This window comes from Quercus suber, unplaced genomic scaffold (genome assembly GCF_002906115.3).
Source record: "Quercus suber isolate HL8 unplaced genomic scaffold, Cork oak 2.0 scaffold_599, whole genome shotgun sequence".
NCBI classification, from domain to species: Eukaryota; Viridiplantae; Streptophyta; class Magnoliopsida; order Fagales; family Fagaceae; genus Quercus; species Quercus suber.
The window spans coordinates 235,446-256,729 of record NW_027070043.1 but is presented as its reverse complement, the minus strand read 5'-3'; the positions used below and the strand labels follow the sequence as shown (position 1 = coordinate 256,729).

Below are 21,284 nucleotides of genomic sequence, written 5' to 3'. Positions count from 1 at the left end.
AGGGTCACCGGCGCTCATAGGGATTCTCATCCTCCTTCTACGAAAGCAACTATCGGGATCACAACTTCACCCTCTCTCCTCCTAAGGTACCACTCACCCTCTTCACAGTACTTTAAATTCACATTATTGGGTATTCCATAGTCAACAATGAATTTGTTCATCATCTCATCGGACTCGACCAACTTCCTAAACTTACTCATTCCCCAAAGACAACTAAAAGTTCCAAAAGAGAAAAGGAAGAGTGAAATCAAGGAAATTTGGAGTCGCTAGAAAAAGAAGACTTACAGAAATATGACGATACTCTTCAGATAGTGTGCAAGTCGAACCAGATTCAAACTATATGCATCAATAATTGTAAGCGCGAAAATGATGAAACCAGGTGGTTCAAACAGGTATTTATACTCCCCCTTAGGTTCCCTAAATGTAACCGCTTGCTCACAAAAGCAAAAGATCATGCCGTTGAAAGTGGGAAACGTGGTGCCGCCAAAATTTAATGTGGGCGTCCATTAAGTTTTGAAACGCTAAAAATGCGCATCGGGCAGTCAAAAAGCCGCCAACATCAGTACAAACCGAAGCGGGGCAATTCGTCCAATGGACCAGCAGGTATCAAAACCCTCCTCCCCGTCCGAGGGAACGTGCAGCAGAGTTTTGAGGGGCTATTGTGGGGCCCATGGGCCTGATAGCCTCGGCCCATCATGTAGCAGGCCCAAGGCCCAGGCCGAGGAGCACAGGCTATTCAGGGCCAAGGTGAGGGAAAGCCTTTCCTTCCCAATCCACACCGAGGACCACCTTGTCCTCGGCCTGACGAAAGTAATTTTGAGGAGAGACTAACCCCAAAGTAAGCTGTCACTCTCACATTTAATGCATTCAACTAACCCCCCTGGCCGCATTAATGGGGAGGTAACCCCTTGGCAGGATAACGTTGATCAGAGTGAACCACTTGAGTACCGATAAGGCCTCTGATGGGACGGACGGCCAGAAAAAAAGGCAAATAGATGATCAACAGATGGAAGGAGGGGATAGGAAGATAAAAACTATAAAAGAAAAGCTAGTAAAGTAAAGAAATGGGGGGAGAAAAAAAGGGAGAACAATAAGGCCTCCTCGGCCACAGGCCAAGGAGCATCCCCCCATTGGAAAAGAAACTCTTAGCATTTGTCTTTTTTATGAGAAAGTTCATGCTTGGTGATCGACGGCCAGCACCTAAACCTTTCACCCCACTCTCTATAAATGTATTGTTTGGGCTTATTGGGCTGAAAACCCATCACTCAGAGTCAATCCAAACTGGGTCCCTACAAAATGCATTAGAATTTTTGTAGAATCCTAATAATTATGTCTAAAAGTTCTTTCTCAAGCATAAAATTCTATATTACTATTATAGTTTGAACAGATCTGAATGGAGACCTAAGAGCAGAGCAGAAGCAGCATTGAGGGGAGGGCCCATGCATGCAGATGAAATTTTGAATTTTTTTGTCACTTATCAAAAAAATACAAAAGCAGGTATGTCCCTTACATTACATAAATGCAAATCCACAAAATTGAATTAATCAATAATTAAAAAATGATGAACTCATCAACTTTCTCTATGATCACAATTAGTATACAATTAATACCATGTGGATGCTATTAACGTTTTGGAATAATTATATGCTAGCTTGTTCCTGACATGAAGATGTCTTTAAAATCTTATTAAATTGCATTTTGGTACTAGAATATACTTCATATTTGGCACTTCTTTTATAAAAAGAAATGAACCGTGGTTTTCTAGATCTGAAAGTAGTAGCATTTCTTAACATTTTATATTAAATATGGTAAACCCTTTCTAACTTCTACATTCCCCTTTTATGACTTTGAATCTTTTATCATCAGAACACCCTTCATTTCAATTCCCCAGATTTCCTATTTTAATAATTCAGAGTCCAAATGCCAGCCCCATATGCGGTATTTGCATTGAAATTCAAAAAAGCCACAGTTACGTGCTCACATCACAAACTTTATTTTACATCTCCTCGCACTAGAACAATATTAGTCTCTGAGCAGCTCTTCTATGAGATTTATACAGAATAATTATTTCACTCATAAACACATAAATCTTGGTTCTATACTTTTGTGATCTTGTAATATAATTTTTGTGATTCGTTTCGATGTTAATAATATTATTACTTTATGTTTTGTTTCTCTGTTCTTGGTTGATTTGTAATTTCCAACCCCGCTCATTTTTCCCATCATATATTAAAATTTCAAAATCAACAGAAATATCAACTGATATATAGTTCATATGTAGATGTTAGAATGGTTTCATTTCATTTTATTCTCTGAATAAAAAAAAATATAAAATAAAGCTTGACAGGAGAAAGTGACATAAATGATGGCGTTGAGATTTATAATTGGTGATTGGAATGCTGCCAGGGAGTTCCAAATGGCCCTCCCCATATAATAAGTGCAAAAATCACAATTAGGGACAAGACGGCTTTTCACATTGCTGCTGAAGCTGGGCATGTGCATAGAGTGGTGGAGTTGAACTTAGAAAATTTGGAAACAAGAGATGACGACGGCCTCACAGCTCTAGCTCAAGCATCTTTATTTGTCGTGGAGTTAAATTTTCCAGAATTTGTGTAATTAAAAAAATAAAGGAAAGTGGAAACGCCATGTGTGTCAACTGTCGAGTCTTTTTTTTTACGGCCGTACGCGTTTTGAAGTTTGAACAGCTAAGAAATTTCCAACCTCGCTCTCTTTTCCCACTATTTTTTCTCATCATGCATACCTAACCCTCTTTTCTATACCTTTCTTCCTTGGTACTCTCTCAGTGACTCTCCATTAATCTCTCCTTCTCCTTTCTTGTTTGGTTTTCGCACCAATTCTCTCTCAATCTTCAAGAGTTCCTCTTGTCACCTGTTCCTTTCTAGTATCTATACAAGTGCGTGTTTGTTGGCCATTGAATTTGTGATTTTGTCCACACAGTTTTTTTTTTTTTTTAAATAATTCTGGTTTGTTTCTCGCCACCCTTTTCTTCTTTCTTTTGTTTTGATTACAAAAGAGGAGGCCACGCCACCGCCGCCAGCAGGCCAATCGTCTTCGCCGTGTCGCTGCCTCATCACTGGTATTTCTTCTCTTCTCTCCTCTTCTCTCTTTTTTTTTTTTGATGGAAACTCTTCTCTTCTCTCTCTCTTTTAGATTTGATCTACTTTTATGGTTTCTCTCTTTTTCTTTCGCACTCTCTAATCTCATCTCTTCTCTAGCTCAACTTTTATCGTTGTTGTATGGGTTGTGACTTTTTTCTGAGTGTCTTTGTGCCTTTCTTAGTTCTTAGTAAAGTTACTAGTTTGAGGCTTATTTACTTGTAGAACCGGAGCTTGTATATGGTGCACCTGGCATACATGCCGGGTCTCTCACACACTGCTGGCATATATATATATATATATATACATATATTTTGATTGTCAACTTGTACCAGAGCTTCCATTAATGAGGACAAACGTCCAAAGCAATTACATCATTCATGATTTGATTCTCAATACAGGGTGGGGAATCCTCAACCCAGATTACACTTTCTTTTACATTCTTAGCCTCTCTAGCTAGTAAGTGAGCAGCCGTATTGTTCCTTCTGTTCGTGTGGACTGCTTTCCAAGAGCAAAACATCTGTAAGCATCTCCTAGAACCTTCATCTATCTTTATAATTGGGATGGCAGGCGCAGCAACTCCATTAAGAGCTTGAATCACCAATTGGGCGTCTCCTTCAACTATAATATTCTTCAAACCCAGGTCCCACGCGAGGAAAATTCCAGCTTCAGCCGCCTTAGCTTCTGCTTCTAATGCCCGCAACGGGAACTCCACTTTTTTACTCATTGCCCCCATGATCTGCCCCTTATAATTCCTGATGACCACCCCGATTCCACACGTACCTTGTTCCTTAAAAACAGCAGCATCCACATTCACCTTATACCAGTCCTGTGGGGGAGGGGACCAATGTTTGTGTTTAGACATGGGCCTAGGCACCTGACCTCTGGATGGTAAAGCAGTCCGGACTTCCTCCCGATATCTCCTTGCATCTTCCGTGATGGTTTTGCCTTGTTTACTAGCACCCCGATGCCTAACAGTATTCCTGTTGTTCCACAAGCACCAAGCTCCAAAAGCAAAAAGCTCCCAATCTTTTTCTCCCTGGGATTCCAACAATAGCCAAAATACATCTAGGAACTCCACGGGAGATTGCACTGAGGTATCAATGTCTTGGAGCATTTTTATTTGATTGGTTAATAGTGCCAGCAAATTGCAATGGGTGTGGGTCTGTGACTCTGTGGTCAAATTAATTTTTTAATTAATAATGTTGAGTGATCATGTCATAGGTAATTTTTGTCTTCTTGTTTAATTGAATAATTAATTTCAAATGACATAAAAATTCACTGCATTATGAGAATAAATAAATCTATTGTATGGTTGAATAATTAGTTGCATCAGTGATTTTTAAAATATTACAAATTTTATTATATGGATCCTAGAAATTGATGGGTCTCCCATCATAAAAAGTAATTAATATACTAATAATTTATGGCTTTATATAGTCGAAAAATAGTGGTTTGGAGCAGCTTCCAAACAATGTGGGATTCGTTCTAAACCTAGTTTAAATGCAGAAAACTTGTCTTTTATAGTTTCTAAGACCCAAGCATGCGCACACATACATGTGTATGTGCACGCATACAGGTGTATGGGCACACATGCATAAAGCATGCATATGTAGAGCTCATGGGTGCATACGCATATGCATATATGCGTATACGTACACGTGTATGCGTACACACATCTTAGGATTTTTGTAGCTTTTCTTTTCAAAAATAATTTACTTGGTCAAAAAATAAGTTATATTTTTCATAAACATTTTCCACAAGTCAATTTCCACTTGATCGGGCCCTAAACAAATCTTGGGCTTTAGAATTCTAGTATCATTTAGGAACGAGAGCCCAAGTCATAAGGGATATAAAATGCAATGTTTACAGTAAATATAAGAGAAATATAACATTAATATAAACTAGTGAAAAACCTTATTTTTGTCAAGAAATAACAAAATGAAGCAACCAAGCAAAAGCAAAAACACATCTAACGAATAGCAAACTATAACTACATTTCAAAATAGTGCTAGATTTCATAACAATCGCTTCTCAAGCCTCTCTCCCTTGAGACATGGTTTTTGGGAACAAAATTTTCAGCAAGCCCGATGAAGGAATAGGCAGTGAGGGAATACCGAATCAAATTTAACCAAAAGAAAAACCCAAATCAAATAAAAAGAAACATAGTTTTTGTTTTTATACCCCAAGTAGATCAGTCGATAAATGCTATCCATACTAAAATTTATTAACAGTCTGGATTGCGGGAAGTAATATGCAAGGTTAAGATTTGAGTGGGTATCATATCCCAAAAAAAGAAAAAATGGTACCGTAGAATGACTCTTGATTTGATCAACTACGTATGGTAGCAATATGAGGGAAATAAAAGTATAGTATCATTTATTTCCACTACTAACAATTTGCCACGTGTGTAAATAGTTGTGATACTAGCATTTATTCGGCTTTTTAATCATTTGAATGTTACGCCTTTCTTTTCACTTTCTTAATTCCTTGGTTCTCTCTCTTAATTGCTCTTCCCTTTATTTTTCTTTCATCACTGATTCTCTCTCTCTCTATTTTCTTAACCGATTTTCTCTCAATCTTCAAAAGCTACGCTACCATCCCCTTGGCACCATTCCCTTTCCTTTTCTTGTCACTATACACCAAGTGTGATTGGATCTCGGGTAAGTACGAAGTACAGTTATAGTAGCTTGTCATTTTTTTCTTGTGTGAGTTGGTTACTTGGTGTCAACACAATTTGGTTAAATTGACAGATCAAGCATGGAAACAAAGCTTGCTTTGAGTGCTGCAGTTCTTGAAGCTCTTAACGAAGACAATTATATGGATTGGAGTGTTCAGTTGAAGACGTATTTGGTGGCTCAAGATCTTTGGGAGATTGTTGGATCAAGGAGCGAACCTCCTCCTGTACGGGAAAATGAAGCTGCTTATAAGGCTTGGAGCAAGAAGAATGCCATAGCTTTACATGCGATCCAGATGTCATGTAGGCCGGACACATTTTCTGATATTAGGGAGATTAGCTCAGCCAGAATTGCTTGGAATCTCTTGGCAGAGAAGTACGAAACTAGAGATCCTAACCCAAGTAGCAGGTAATTTAGATCACTCAATTGGTTAAGTCAGCATCTCTCTCTCACGTAATTTTAAAAACTGGTTTTGCTTGGGACAGTGAAGAAGAAGACAGTGAAGAAGGAGAAGAAGAAGACGGTGAAGAAGAAGAAGAAGAAGAAGAAGACAGTGAAGAAGGAGGAGAGCTTTCTGACTCAAGTGCTAGCTCAGGTACCTCTCTTTCTCTGTCCTTTTCTATGCGCTCAGTGTGTGTACTTTTAAAATAGTTAGAGCATTGCATCATTTTTCTTTTAAAAATTCATATCTATTTTAATATAAAAATTTACATTTTTTATTTTGTGCTTACTTTTTAAAATACTTAATATCAGGTTATTTATTTTATATTATATTTTTTTTAAATATTAATTTTTTAATTTTTTTTTCTTTAAGTAGAATAACTACTATTCATTTTTTTTATTCATTCTCAAAAAAAAAAATAAATAAATAAATAAAAACTTAAATGTAAAATGAATAGCATTAGTATAAATTTATACAAATATTATAGCAATCATGCATTTTTACATTATTTTTTAAAATTGATATTGATGATTTTTGAACTTAGTTGGATAAATTGTGATACATTTTATATTATAAAAATACTTATGCCATGCTCTAAAAGAGTACCAAGATCACGACAAACTTGAGACTTGAGGTCGCGTTAGAAGTTAGAAACTTGAGGTCACGTTAGGAAGAGTCTCCCACCCAAAGAATTGGAAAAGGACAGTGACGCGCCACAATGGAATTTCAGGTTCAAATAGCTCCCACCGCCACCATCTTATTCATTGTTTTGTTCACTTGTTGGTTTTGTTTAATACAAATCTACAAGTTACACTCTGCAGTTAATAGTTAAAACTTAGGAAGTGCTCTCTATTTAATTAGAAATAAAGATATTCTTATATTTGTATAACATCATTTAAAATTTTAGACAATATGGTATTAGATATTCTCTAAAATTTGTAAAATTTCATGATCCATTTTAAATGATGTAATTTATGTGATTTACGTACATTAAATTTAGTGATGTAAAAATTTAAGTAATTGGAAGATTAAAAATAACCTTATTAAATTTTCACATATATTCAAATAACCCTATATGTTTTTTCAAGTTTAACTTATTGCAAAATGTACAATAGATGAGCTTATGGAACATTTGAAGACAAAATAATCATTAGAGCTTATGTAGTTTATGAGGTGTAGCTTCAGTGCTCTACGTAGACAGGCAAAAAATGTATCACATTTTCTAGCTAGGCATGCATAGAATCGAAAAGAAAACCAATGGGTGGCTAAGGCTAATGCCCACCTTCACTCCAAGTAGACTTGTAGCATAATTTAATAAACACAGGATTATCTTGAATGAATGAATGAAAGTATTTTCCTTTAAAAAAAAAAATACAGGAGCATTTATCTCTACTAAGATTTGTAAAATTTCTTGGAAGTGCATTAAATATTGAAAAATTAATGGTAAACGTTAAACCCAATCGGTATCAAATTTGAACTCTTTGAAGCTTGCTATAGGATTATTGCTGTGCATACACACTTGAACTTAGTTTATTTTATTTTATTTAATTTTATAACAAGATATCTAGATCTTTTCGAGTATCAAACTATTTCTTTGGACATATATAGTCCTTCTGTCCTACACACATCTTGAAGACAGCCTCAAGATAAACTCTTGAATTTAGTTAGATTACCTTATTCACTTTTTAAAGAATTTGAACTTTTGGGAGATAGCAATAATGAATGGGCTAAAGATATGGACGATAGAAACTCATCTCTATAATTATTATGTTGATAAGAATTGTGTTTAATCAATGTCTCTAGGTATTTAATTAATGAAATTCAGAATCAACAAAAAATATCAACTGATAGTGGACATGTAGATGTCAGAATGGTTTCGTTTCATTTCATTCTCTGACAAAATAAATAAAAATAAAATAAAATTCTCTGAAAAAATAAATAATAAAATAAAGCTTGGCAGGAGAAAGTGACGAGGGAAACATCAACGATGGCGTTGAGATTTATTTGGACTTATACAAAGCTTTGCAAATTGGTGACTGGGATGCTATCGAGGATTTCCTTAATCGTCATCCGCATGCAATAAGTGCAAAAATCACATCTAGGGATAAGACCGCACTTCATGTTGCTGCTGAAGCTGGACATGTGCATATTGTGGAGGAGTTGGTGAATCTAATGTCTGAAGAAAATTTGGAAATAAAAGATAATAAAGGTCGCACGGCTCTAGATGGGGTAGCTTGTCGTGGAAACTACCGTATGGCAGAATGCATGCTTGAAAAGAATGAGAGATTGATCAGAATTGAAGATGACAATGGAAATATTCCAGTTGTTATGGCTCTTTACAATGGGCATTTAATTTTGGCTCGTTATCTCTATTTGCACACTCCGCTAGAAATTCTAATGCCAGAAAATAGCACCATGGGGGCTTCAATTATTTACGAGGCTATATTAAACAAAGCTTTGGGTAAGAATTAACTCTTCGTCTTAACTATTCATTGTGTGTTATTTCCTATTCAAAATTTTCGCAACATAATTTTGTACGATTGATTAATTTCTTTATCCACATGGTCATGGTCCAACACGACAGATATCGCTTTGCATTTAGCCCAGCGTTCTCCAAGTTTGGTTCTTGCTAAAGCCAGAAATGGTGACTCTCCTTTTTATGCACTGAGTCGTATGCCTGATGCCTTCCCAAGTGGAAATCGGCTCGTATTTTGGAAACGATGGATCTATTCCGGTTAGTATACCATCCCTTTCACTCTTCACTCTTGTTTTTCGTTGACTTGTTTTAGTATTATGCAAATAATGGATGAATTATATATATATATATATGTGAATTATGTGATGATATCCCTTAAAAAAAAAAACAATGAAAAAGGGGGTCCTTGAGGACCAAGCCCATATCCTTCATTTGTAGATAAAAATAAAAAATAAAAAATAAATTTTTTATTCTAAAAGTCAAGTCGCATAGCACAAGCTTAATGCCCAATTATTATTATTATTACAAAAAATTATGATAAATGATCAAAATAATTTAAAATAAATAACGATTTCTTTTAGATATATAGAATTTTTTTTGTAATATAATTCTAACAAGAAAAGCATTTTTAAACCTCTTAAAGCTTTGATTATAGAGTTTTTATAATATTAATGTGCTTATAATATGTTTCCGCTCAGTGAAAGTATATTTTATGACATGTAACACTCGCATCAAACCAAAATCATATTGCACAAGCATAATGTGTATGACGACCAAACTTAAATAAAAGATTAAAAAAAAAAAAAAAAAAGACTTCTCTGCATATATAACATTTTAATAATTTACTATTTTTAGACATGAAAATGAAAGCGATAGAAAATGTGAGTTAGCACATACAGAATATAACTAAGATTTATTATAAATTAGCTTGTTTATATCTTAACCACGTAATTATATTACTTAAAAAGGCTTTTTTTTGGATAAGTATATTACTTATAAAGTTGATTCTCTAAAAGTAATAATAATAATAATCATTATAGATCACTTAGAAAGTTATATTAATATGTCCATTTGATTTACTAATTTCTAGTAATTTATTTGTGTAGTATTTATCAAATATATAATTATTCGTAACTATTATGTTAAATGTATTGTAAAAAGGCTAAGGCTATGTTTAGCACCAACTTTTTACTGGTTTTTTTGCTAAAACTTATTTACTGTTTGTGGGCCCATGCAAATCCCACAAAAACCCAAGCTTATTTTGGTTTGAATTTAGCATTCTATGTTATATGTATTCCACTGCAAAGTTTTATTTAAAAAGTTAGCTACAATTAATTGGTTATGGGTTCAATTTTATGATTTTGCTTAAAATACAAAGTCTGCTTTTGTTTATTGCAGGTTCCAGTGTCCCACTTTACTTTTTTGCTAAAGTACTTTCAACAAAAAAATTAATAAGCATTTTTTTTTTTGAACTTTTAGCTTTTAGTTACAATATTTTTAGCAAAAATCTTTCAACATCAACTTATTTTATTTTATTTTTATAACTTTTAGTTACAATATTTTCAGTAAAAATCTTTCAACAAAAAGCTAGATAAGTTGTTTTAAAACAGACACTAAAAACTCCTTAATTTGCAAGCAAAAAAAAAAAAGATAAATGTTTGATTATTTGCAAAATAGTTTGTCTATATCTGGTCATATACGTAAACTTTGGGGGGGGGGGGGGGGGGGGGGTGTGGGGGGGGGGGTTGTATTAATTTTAACCAATTTTAAGAGATGTCTATCTTATTTATAAATTTATTGAAATAGTTTTGAACAAAAACAATTCCAATAGGGCATGCTAAAATGGGTAACGTCTTGACCAAAAGTCTCGTAGTTTTGACTCGTACCTTCTTATATTTCCTAAATTGACAATTAGGATTTAAACTTCCCTCCAAATTATTAAATTATACCAAAAAAGAAAATTAAACATAAAATAGGTAACACCCCACAAATGTTGATGGGACATCCCTACAAGTACCACAACTATAACGTAAGTCCCTTACTTAAATATTTTAATTTTTTTTTACGGTATTATTTTTGTTTCCAAATTTCAAATATTTAAAGTGTACCAATCAATTGTTTGTAGAAATCATCCCACTAACCCGATCTATAGTTTTCTTGATTCTATATGCATGGATGGAGCTACATATGGACTCGGGGGCAGTTCCCCCCACCCCCTCCCTTTTTTTTTTATTGTTTTTTTTTTTATTTATTTTAAATACTAGTATATTAATAGGTACTAATTTTAAAATTTTAGTTAAATAAAATTACACTTTTTCCCTGTTAAAAATGCCATCAATGCTTTTAAGAATAATTGTAATAGACCAAGGGATAGGGAGGCGTAGGACAACCAGAGGGCTGGTTATCGAAGGACAAAAGAGGTGAATAGGAACAAAAGTAACGCTCAACCGGAGAGATGTGGAGGCAGCTAGGCCAACTGCTATTCCTAGGGCTACGCCGCATGATGTTCAGCTGCCAACAATTGTCTCGAGTAATAGTTATGGAAATCCCGAAAATCTGAAAAGTGAGATGGAAATCACCACGTTTATCACAAGTGAAGGAGACGTTACAAATGAAACAGTTACTTTTCCCATTTTATCTTATATACAACCCACGCATAAGGATAACATCAAGGAGATATGGGACACTCAAATTGAGGGCATAGTGGCAAATCCCGAATATCCTAGAGAGGGTTTGTTCAACGTACCAATCTTTGAATTAGAGACCATCTAGAACCCTAACCCAGTTGAAAATACACCTATGAATCAAGCACATGACATTTTTAATGGGACACTATCGGAAAAAAAACACTGAAGGAAATAAGAAAAAGGCAACATGGAAGAGAGTTGATCGAAAGGGAAGTAATATTGGTAATGAAGGACCAAGTGGATCTAGAAAAGTGGGAAAAAAGGAGTACAAAAGCAAGGATCTATTTGAGGTTGAAAGGGGAACATAAGGAAGCAAAAGGAAGAAGACACAAGACGACAAGACTAACACGTTTTCAACAGCAGAAGCTACTATCCAGCCCTGCCGAGAACAATGATTGTCCTAAGTTGGAACTGCAGGAGACTTGGAAATCAACGTGCAGTGAATGTTCTCTCTTAGTTAGTGGGGGAGAAAGCTCCTGATGTTTTGTTCCTCGTGGAGACAAAACAAACCATTGAAGAAATAAGACAGATACATAATGATTTACACTTTGATTCTATGTTGCCTATCCCGTGTTTAGGAAGAAGGGGTGGCTTGGAAATGCTATGGAAAGAGGAGGTGGATTTACATATCCAAACATACACACAAAATCACATAGATGCCATTATTTTCACAAACTTGTCTTCTCCTTCGTTGCAAATCACCAGGTTCTATAGGAAACCAAAAGAGCATCTAAGACATGAATCTTGGGCTTTGCTTAAACACCGGAGCACATGAAGTTCAGTGTCATGGTTGTGTAATGGTGATTATAATAAGATCCTAACCTCTGAGGAAAAAGATGGTAGGATACCAAAACCGATGCATCTCATGCAAGCATTTTGGAGTACGTTGCCCCATTGTGGACTGGTTGATTTGGGGTATGTATTGAATATTTTTACATTGGAGAATGGGCATTAAAGGGGAAGCTTTTGTGCTAGAAAGGCTTGATTGGGCTAGTGTGACGAAGGAGTGGCGAGAGCTATTTCCTCATAGTAGACTTTCCCATCTCACAACATCTTACTCTAATCATATGCCCATTCTTCTCAATACAGAGGTGGAGATTTACTAGAAGATTTGAGAAGAAGTGGGTGTCACACTAGGATTGTGAAAATATAATCCACCAAGCATGGATAGGGGTAGTGACCATAGGTAGTCCCATGTTTATTCTCTCTGAAAGAACTAAACATTGCCACATAGCTTTAGTGGGATGGAGTAGAGCTACTTTTGGTAACTCAAAGAATAAACTAAGGGAGAAGCACAAGCTATTACAAGGATTGACAAGCAACAACAGGGCTGAGAACATGCAAGAAGTTAGAAGGGTTAAAGAGGATATAAATACCTTGTTATACCATGATGAATTGCATTGGCGTCAACACTCTAGATTTATTTGGTTGAAGGCCGGTGACAAGAATACTAAATTCTTCCACCAAAGAGCTAGTTGACAACATCGAAAAAACCATATATATGGAGTGTTTGGCGGGGTGGCAATTGGTGCGAGGCCGAGGAGGAAATTGCAAGGGTGGATGAAGTTTATTTTCAGGAGTTGTTTAGTTCAAGCAAATTCGATCAATATAGAGGCAGTGTTGGATACAATTGATCAGGTGGTTACGACGAAAATGAACCAAATCCTTCTTCAACCTTACACAACTAAGGAGATCAAAATAGCATTATTCTAGATGCATCCATCTAAATCACCCAGCCCAGATGGTATGTCTCTCTTTTTCTTTCAAAAATTTTGGCATGTTGTTGGCGCTGATGTTACAAATGTGGTACTGTCTATGTTACATTCAGGCCACTTCTTGAGGAAAATGAATTATACACATATTGTTCTTGTCCCAAAAGAGAATGAACCTTTGTATATCTCTAATTTCGTCCCGTTAGTTTAGAAAATGTCATCTCCAAAATTGTTTTCAAGGTGATTGCAAATAGGCTAAAACTTATTTTTCCAAATTTGATATTTGATGCCCAAAGTGCTTTTGTGCCAGATAGGCAAATCACTGACAATACAACTGTAGCTTTTGAAGTTTTACATAGAATGTGAAATAAGAGAAGAGGGAAAAAAGGGTAGATGGCGACGAAGCTTGACATTAGTAAGGCTTATGACCAGGTGGAGTGGGTTTTTCATTGGAAAATGATGCTTAAACTAGGAATAGCTGAAAGGTGGGTTGATTTGGCTATGGAAATGGTCTGCATAGCAACTTACTCTATATTGATAAATGGGGAACCTAAAGGTTTTGTTCAACCGCCTCGGGGAATAAAGTAAGGAGATTCGTTATCACCTTATTTATTCATTCTTTTTGCAGAGGGTTTATCGAGGATGTTAAGGAAAGCATCAGATAATAGACAAATACAAGGAGTTCAATCTTGTACAAGTGGGGTACGCATCTCTCACCTTCTATTTGCAGATGATAGCTTGTTATTCTATGAAGCACCCATTGGAGAATGTCAACTCCTTGTGGATATCCTAGGTCAGTATGAAGCAACATCTGGTCAAGCCATAAATATACAGAATACTTCCTTGTTTTTTAGTAAAAATACATGGGTAGAGGTAAAGTGGGATATATAGGATTTGTTGGGAGCTAGAATTATGAATGACTATGAAAAATACCTTAAGACTACCAATGACCAGTGGAAAATCAAAAGTTGAAAGCTCGAAAACGTGTTGAAAAATACAAGAGCTGTTTAGACCCCCGATTAAAATTACGGCTCGATAGATTTTACACAACTTTAATATAAAGTGCGGAATAGTGTAAAAGCGAGCGGATGAATAATATAGCTACTCTAATCCATAAACTAAACAACACAGCAGTGAAATGGAATATAAAAGAGTAGGGAAGAGAGATGCAAACACAGAAAACACCAAGACGTGTTTTCGAAGAGGAAACCGAAGAACTCGGCGAAAAACCTCTCCGCCACCCTCCAAGCGGAAATCGATCCACTAGACAATCAGTTGGGATACATGAGTAAGCAAGAGACCCTCCAAACCTAATCTACCCGATGTACCTAAGCCCTCCAAGCTCCTACTCCAACAAGGCTTCTCGGAACCGTGTCTTGTCTTAGTTATCCGGATCCCGCAACAAGCTCCATGTTGCATCTGCCATTTCAGGCTTCTTCCAATGCTTCCCAGCAGCACCAAAACGTCACACAACACTCTCAAAAGGTGTGGTAAGTGTTTGGGCTATCAACCTCTCAATGGTGTGGAAATAGAGAGGGAAGGGTTGAGGAGATACCACAAGCAAGTGTATAGAGAAAGGTGGGGATGACAATCTCTAATTACAAATGTGTTTGGCTAGGGTTTTCTCTCTGAAGCATTCCTCAACATTTGTGGGTAATGGGGGTTTATATAGGATAGGTGCAAAATGTGTGAGTCAGTCAGTATAGGCTGACAGAACAGCATGTCTCGCGGGTGTCTCGTGGGAAGGCCTTACCCGCGAGATATTCGCGAGAGACAGCTGTCTCCATCTGTCATGACTCTTCGCATTCCAGAATGTGCAGGGCACATGCTTCACTTCGCGGGAAGCTTAGTCGCGAGATACCCGCGAGATTCCATCAGCTTCCAAATTGCTTGAGTCTTCACACACTCTCTATCACACACCCCTTACAACAATTCCCACAACAAATACAGGGTATAAATAATTGATAGTAATTACAATCAAATTTGACACGGAATAAAAGCCAACAAAATACATAGTTGTAAATCACAACTTTACAAAAGTAAATACCCTCAGGGAGCTCCACAAGTGGATTAACATGAGAGTTATGGGATGGAAGGAGAAATTCATTTCAAAAGCTTAAAAAGGTATTTTGATCAAGACTATTGCACAGGCTATTCCTACCTACTCTATGAGTCTTTTTAAAATTCTGAAGGCAGTGGAAGACTCTATTAACTCTACTTTGGCTAAATATTGGTGGGGGCAAACAAAAGATGAAGAAAAGATACATTAGATTAATTGGAAAAAATTTTGTTCACCAAAGAAAAATGGTGGTATGGGATTTCGTAATATCTATGTTTTTAACTTAGTTGTGCTAGCAAAGTAGGCATGGCAACTGATGCACCACACACACTCTTTTCTATCATGTTTACAAAGCAAGGTATTTTTTATTCTTGGAGGTTGAACTTGGTTTCAATCCCTCGTATGTTTGGAGAAGTTTATTAGCTGCTAGAGATGTAATTGTAGAGGGATCCAGATGGAGAGTGGGAGATGGTAGACATATTTTGGCCACTATTCACCCAGATGGTTATCTCATAGACCAGAATTCACTGGTATAGAAAATCTAACTTTAAGGGTGTCCGACTTCATTGACACGGGTACATGGCAATGGGATGGAAAAAAAAATTTATGAAACTTTCGCGCCAAGGACTAGGAGGGAGATTCTAGCTATTCCTCTTAATCAAAGTCGTACTAGAGACATGCTGATATGGAAAGAAAATAGAAAACATGAGTTCACAGTAAAATTAGCATACCAGGTTGGCTATTCGATTAAGGCAGGAGGTGGAAGTGGAACATTCGAGGGCGAAAGAAGATGCTAAGTGGTGGAAGAGGATCTGGACGATGAACGCGCCTCCAAAGCTTAGAACATGCCTCCAAAGCTTGATCCAATATTCTCCCTACACGGGATAACCTTCATCAAAGGAATGTCCAGGTGGATCGTGTTTGCGAGTTATGTCACCAACAACCAGAAATTATGGGAATGCCCTTTCGCTCGGAATGTATGGGCAATGGTGAGGGGAAGAGTGCAGAAATGCAGTAATGAAGCACAAGATTTTTTTCATTTGTTTCCTGTGATGGTGGAGAAACAGAGCAAAATGAAAATAGAGCAATGGGCAGTTCTGTCTTGGGCAATATGGAATGCTAGAAACAAATTCTACTTTGAAAATAATCAAACACAACCAAAGGTGATTTTGGAAGGGGCAATCGTAGTTCTAGAGGTATATCAGCGAGTTTCGTCTACTTAAGATAATTGTTAAGCATGCTTGCTCACCAAAAAGTCATCTTCTATTTTTATAATGTTTTGTTGAAGTTTCTTTTTGTTTTGGTTTGGTATTGAAACATGCATAGTGATGGCATTTCTTCTTTTTTGTATATGTTTTTCCTTTACATCAATAAAGTTTTCTATCATTAATCTAAAAAAAAATGTTATAGCCACAAAATTTTTTATAACATTTTTATAAATTATTGCAGTAGCAAACTCTTATTAGTTCATTCACTTGCATCACTTTTTACTTACCAATAATAACTCACAACATTAGTAATTTGCAAAAATTTTGCAATTTTAGCATTTTCCACATTTTAAAGGTCATAAAAAAAATGATTAAATCTAAAACAAAATATGCAAGCCCAAAAAAATTAGCCCAACAACAAAAATTACCAACAATAAAGCTAAAAAAAATTAAGCCCAATCAACCTATTTTACCCAAAGAGTTTTAAGTAGTAGAGCACATAGTGAGTAACAGAACTACTCCCACTAACTCCAAGTCCCAGCTCTGTCCCTGTATGTGTTGTCTTTTGAACGTCACTAGTGAAGCTTGAATTATATAATTGTGCATGTGTGTATTTTTTTTTCTTTCTAGGTATACATATTCAATCGGGTGGTCTCAACAATGATATTTGTTTGAACATTCAACAACCTGTAGGAATCGAAAACCGAAGCAATGGTAACGTAATTATTGGATCAGGTATATCACTATATAAATTTCTTTTTCTCAAGATTTGGGTTGTAAAATCCCTAAACTTTTCTCCAACTTTTATGATAAGAATTTATTTTTCCTATTTTAGCTAACTATTTTTTCAAAACATTAACATTAGAATCCTTATTTTATACTATATTTTATTTAAAATTACCAATTTAATATAAATTTTTTATTTCCCCTACTTTCCATAAAACTCTTTTTATTTGTATGTAATTACAGTAAAACTACCTATGGTTAGGCTCAATTAAAAAAAAAATTTACAGTCAAATCTATTTAATATTTTATTTTGTTGCTGGAAAGCTATTTAATTTTTTTTTTTTTATTAAGGCTTTAAATGGTTTTTTTTTTTAATCTTTTAATAAAAAAAAAAAGTCAAATGGTTTATTCAAAGTTGCTAGACTATTAGAAAAATATATATTTAGTAAACTAAGTTTAAAACAACCACTTTAAGTATCTTGTGGTTGGGAGAGTTTTCTTAAGAAATTCCTCCACTTTATAAATTCTGAGTTATTGGGTTGGGCAATGTGTTGGGCCAACGGGTTGGGCTACTAGACTAGTCCATCGGGCGTTTATGTGGTTGGGAGAGTTTTCTTAAGAAATTCCTCCACTTTATGAATTCTGAGTTATTGGATTGGGCAATGTGTTGGGCCAACGGGTTGGGCTACTAGACTAGTCCATCGGGCGTCTATGAGCATAAAAACTAGCCCATGACCTAACCCACTTAGCTAGTGGGCTGCCCATAGGCCTCAATAACAACAAACTGGGCCGCCCATTAGCTTGGTAGGCAACTAGGCTATTGGGTCGGACCGTGAGCCATGGGCTATTTTGTAACCCTCAAGCCCTATGATTACTACTCCAAGATTCCCTTTCGTCATAGAAAACTACAATGAAGCATTTCTTAACAATGTGAAATTAAAGGATGGAAAATAATGAAATTTAATTTTAGTATTTTTGAAATTACGTTTAAAATTTATGGTTTTACATATATTATACTTACCTCATCAGTTCTTTTATAGTAATAATTTTCAAATACACAATTGAGCAAAGTTTTTGCCTTGCAGGGCTATATTCATGGAGCCAACTAGTTTCTAATCTCCGAACTCTCTTAGGTATTGTACTTTACAACTCAATTTATTATATTTCCTTAAGTTCAATAAATTAGATTACATAATGAAATTTAGTCTCCCCACCTCCTACCACCATCAGAAACCCACAAATCCACCAATTACAACCCTCAAAAACCCAACTGATCATCCTTTTTTTTTTATCCACCACATCACAAAAAATTAAACCCATCCACCATATATAGTAGATCCACTCACACCACCAACACCTTCAACACCACAACAAATTACCCCATAAAACCCACAAACTCTAAGCATTAAGGGAAGAAAAAAAAAAAACCCCACAAACGTAGATCACAACCCAAATCAGAGCACTAAGATAGAAAGAAGAAGCTGAGAAAAGAAACCAACGTGAAGAAGAAAGAAATAAAGAAAAGAGAAAAAGAAGAAAGAGAAGAGATTGAGAGAGGGTTAAGGAGAAAGAAACTAATAGAAGAGAAAAGATGAAAAAAAGAAAGAGAAGAGAAAGGAAGAAGTTGAAGACGAAAGAAAAATAAAAAATAAAAGAGAAGCGTACAAACTGAAGAAAGAAGGAGAGAAAAAATGAAAAGAAGAAAGAGAGTGTTGGACATTGATTTTTGATGTGGACTTGACATTGAATTGGGTCCCACATATTTGTCAAAATTTACAAAAATACCAGATAGTTCATAATTCATAATTTAAAAACATAATTATAGTGAGGCTCAAAAATTTTGAGAATTAAGTGAAGAAAATTGAATTGGAGTCATGAAAACAGCTAAACTAAACACTCTTTCAGTGATTCAACTTTCATATTGCTACCTAAATCTAATTTTACATTTGAAAATTTCACATTACATTCCCTCTGATTGTTCTTTTAAATTTAAAGTTCCTCCCATTTTAAAATTTGTTATATTTCCACTTGCTTTTTCTAACTTAATGACAATGAAGAATACACGGTTGATAGAATTTATAGGCGTTAGTCTTAAAGCTCACCTAAAAAATAATATTCTTAACTTATTAGGTAATTTTGTTATTTATTATGAGCACACATGCTTACTCAATTTTTTACACTATTAAACTAAGTCCATGGGAAAGGAAACTGTTTTCATTTTTGTCAAGTAAATGAAGGAGACAAGTAAGTGAGACTTTCAGATATTAATCTCAAGCCCACCTTAAATGGAGTATGCTAATCTTTAAGGTAGCTTAGATAATTACAACTTTACAAGAAAAGAGATTATAAGTTTTTTTTTTTTTTTTTTAATAAATTTATGTTTTTTTTTTTTTTTGGGGAGAGGCACTAGCGTGTTTTTTTCTTCTTTTCTATCATAAAAGTATTGACAACCGCATCAATAAACGATTGCATATTTTAAAATATGAAAACGTGTGGGGCACGCTGTGGATTTTTTATTGGATGTTGGTAAGTTTAAAGCAGAAAGCGGGCTATGATAAACTCGTTACGATAGTCACATGTTGCTTCCTGTAGTGGTCCATTCGATGAAAGGACATTTGAATGGACAAGGATGATATGATATACTCATATACCTTGTTTACACATAAAATAAATTCCATTGACTCAAGAGTCAAGAAGCGTGGATCAATTTGCCTTTGTATTTGTCTCTTTTCCCAGCGTTTTTTGCTGATTTCGAATTTCCAATCACAAATCTCAACTGCACATGAAATTCTTTTCAAAAAAAACTGCACAGGAAGTTTGTGTGGCCTGCACTTGTTCGTAATCAATGTACCACCGCATGGTGCCAAAACTTCAATGAAAAATCGGTCCATAATTAATACATAAGTATCTAAATCAGTCACAGCAGTAGGGAGTAGTTAGGAATCTGAGTTACAACTTCCAAGCCTTTACTGCGTGTGATTGACTGGGATGATTATTGGGGGCTGCGATGGAAAACAGGAGAGAGAAAAGTTTGGAAAAAAATTGTGTTTTTGGTTGTCTGGTTGATCGATGATAGGAGAAATGAAAGATGGAAGAAGCTGGTTGTATTTTCCCCCTCAGGTCCACCAAAATGCAAGGCATGAGAGAAAAAAATTTCAGCTTATTCAATTATTTTTCTATCCTCATAGTACCTTTCAACTATCTACCACAATTGACATCTTATGTATTATACATGTAATAATGGAATAAGAGTAAATTTATATAAATTATCTTTTTCATCATCTAATTTATCTCTTTAACCAAACAAAAAGTTAGAATCAAAGGAGTTTTCCAACCCTTTATTTTTTTATCATTTTAACCAAACACATATAATGAAAAATTAAATATTTTCCATCCTTCTAACTAAACAAAGCAAAAATCTATGAATTAAGGGCCCGTTTGGATACAGCTGAAAACTGAAAACTGAAAACTGAAAACACTGTAGCAAAATAATTTTTAAATGTGTGAATAGTACCGTGGGACCCATTTTTAATGAAAAAGTTGCTGAAAAGTGAAAATTGTGGGTCCGTGAACAGTAAAATTTGGGTTGAAAAGTCAATTATTGCGGCTACTGTTCATTGAACAGTAGCCGCTACAGTGATGCACAGTAAAAAACCGGTTGAAAAGGCTTGAAACGCGTGTGAAAAAAAAAAAAAAGGAGCTGAAAACGTAACGGCCAGACGCAAACGCGCTGGCCAAACGGTCTCTTAGTCAGTGAAAATGAAACAAACAACTACGTAATAAGTGGAGCTAAGAGTGTCATTTATAGGACTTTACAGCCCATGGTGATGTAAGCATTGGTCTATATAATTAAGTATGAGTAGTTTTATTACCNGGCAAGATTTTAGCCCCGCATCATGAGGCAAGACGGAGATGTTTATACATTTTAGACCCATCCTGCCCAGTCCCCGCCTCGCCTGCATTGATAAGAGTAATAATTGTAAAATTTTCATATCTGAAACCCAATATTGAAACAAATATATCAATATTAACTTATTTATTTTACCCAATGTAGCTCTCTAGCTTCTATTTTGTCATGTGTTATACTATGAGATTTTGTTTTATTATAATATTATCTCGATAGACACTTGGATAATATTATTCAATTTTTGCTAAAAATTAGTTTGATTTGATGAGATCA

At 35.3% G+C, this 21,284-nt stretch overlaps 1 protein-coding gene across 4 annotated transcripts; it reads left to right on the top strand.

Annotated features, from left to right (window-relative positions):
* Positions 1 to 2,698: 2,698 nt before the first annotated feature.
* LOC112000372 (uncharacterized) lies at positions 2,699 to 18,509 on the top strand. Of its 4 annotated transcripts, none has more exons than XM_024032486.2 (8): positions 2,700 to 3,097; positions 5,706 to 5,779; positions 5,870 to 6,202; positions 6,280 to 6,389; positions 8,197 to 8,697; positions 8,821 to 8,970; positions 17,009 to 17,113; positions 18,190 to 18,509. In XM_024032486.2, the coding sequence occupies exons 3-8, from the start codon at positions 5,877 to 5,879 to the stop codon at positions 18,288 to 18,290; spliced, it is 1,293 nt and encodes a 430-aa protein (XP_023888254.2). In that variant the 5' UTR covers positions 2,700 to 3,097; positions 5,706 to 5,779; positions 5,870 to 5,876; the 3' UTR covers positions 18,291 to 18,509. The 4 variants fall into 4 exon arrangements, with proteins under 4 accessions (XP_023888255.2, XP_023888254.2, XP_023888257.2 ...); XM_065764999.1 differs by lacking the exon at positions 2,700 to 3,097 and adding an exon at positions 3,563 to 4,213; XM_024032487.2 differs by lacking the exon at positions 5,706 to 5,779 and having other exon boundaries at positions 2,699 to 3,097.
* The last annotated feature ends 2,775 nt before the right edge of the window (positions 18,510 to 21,284 follow it).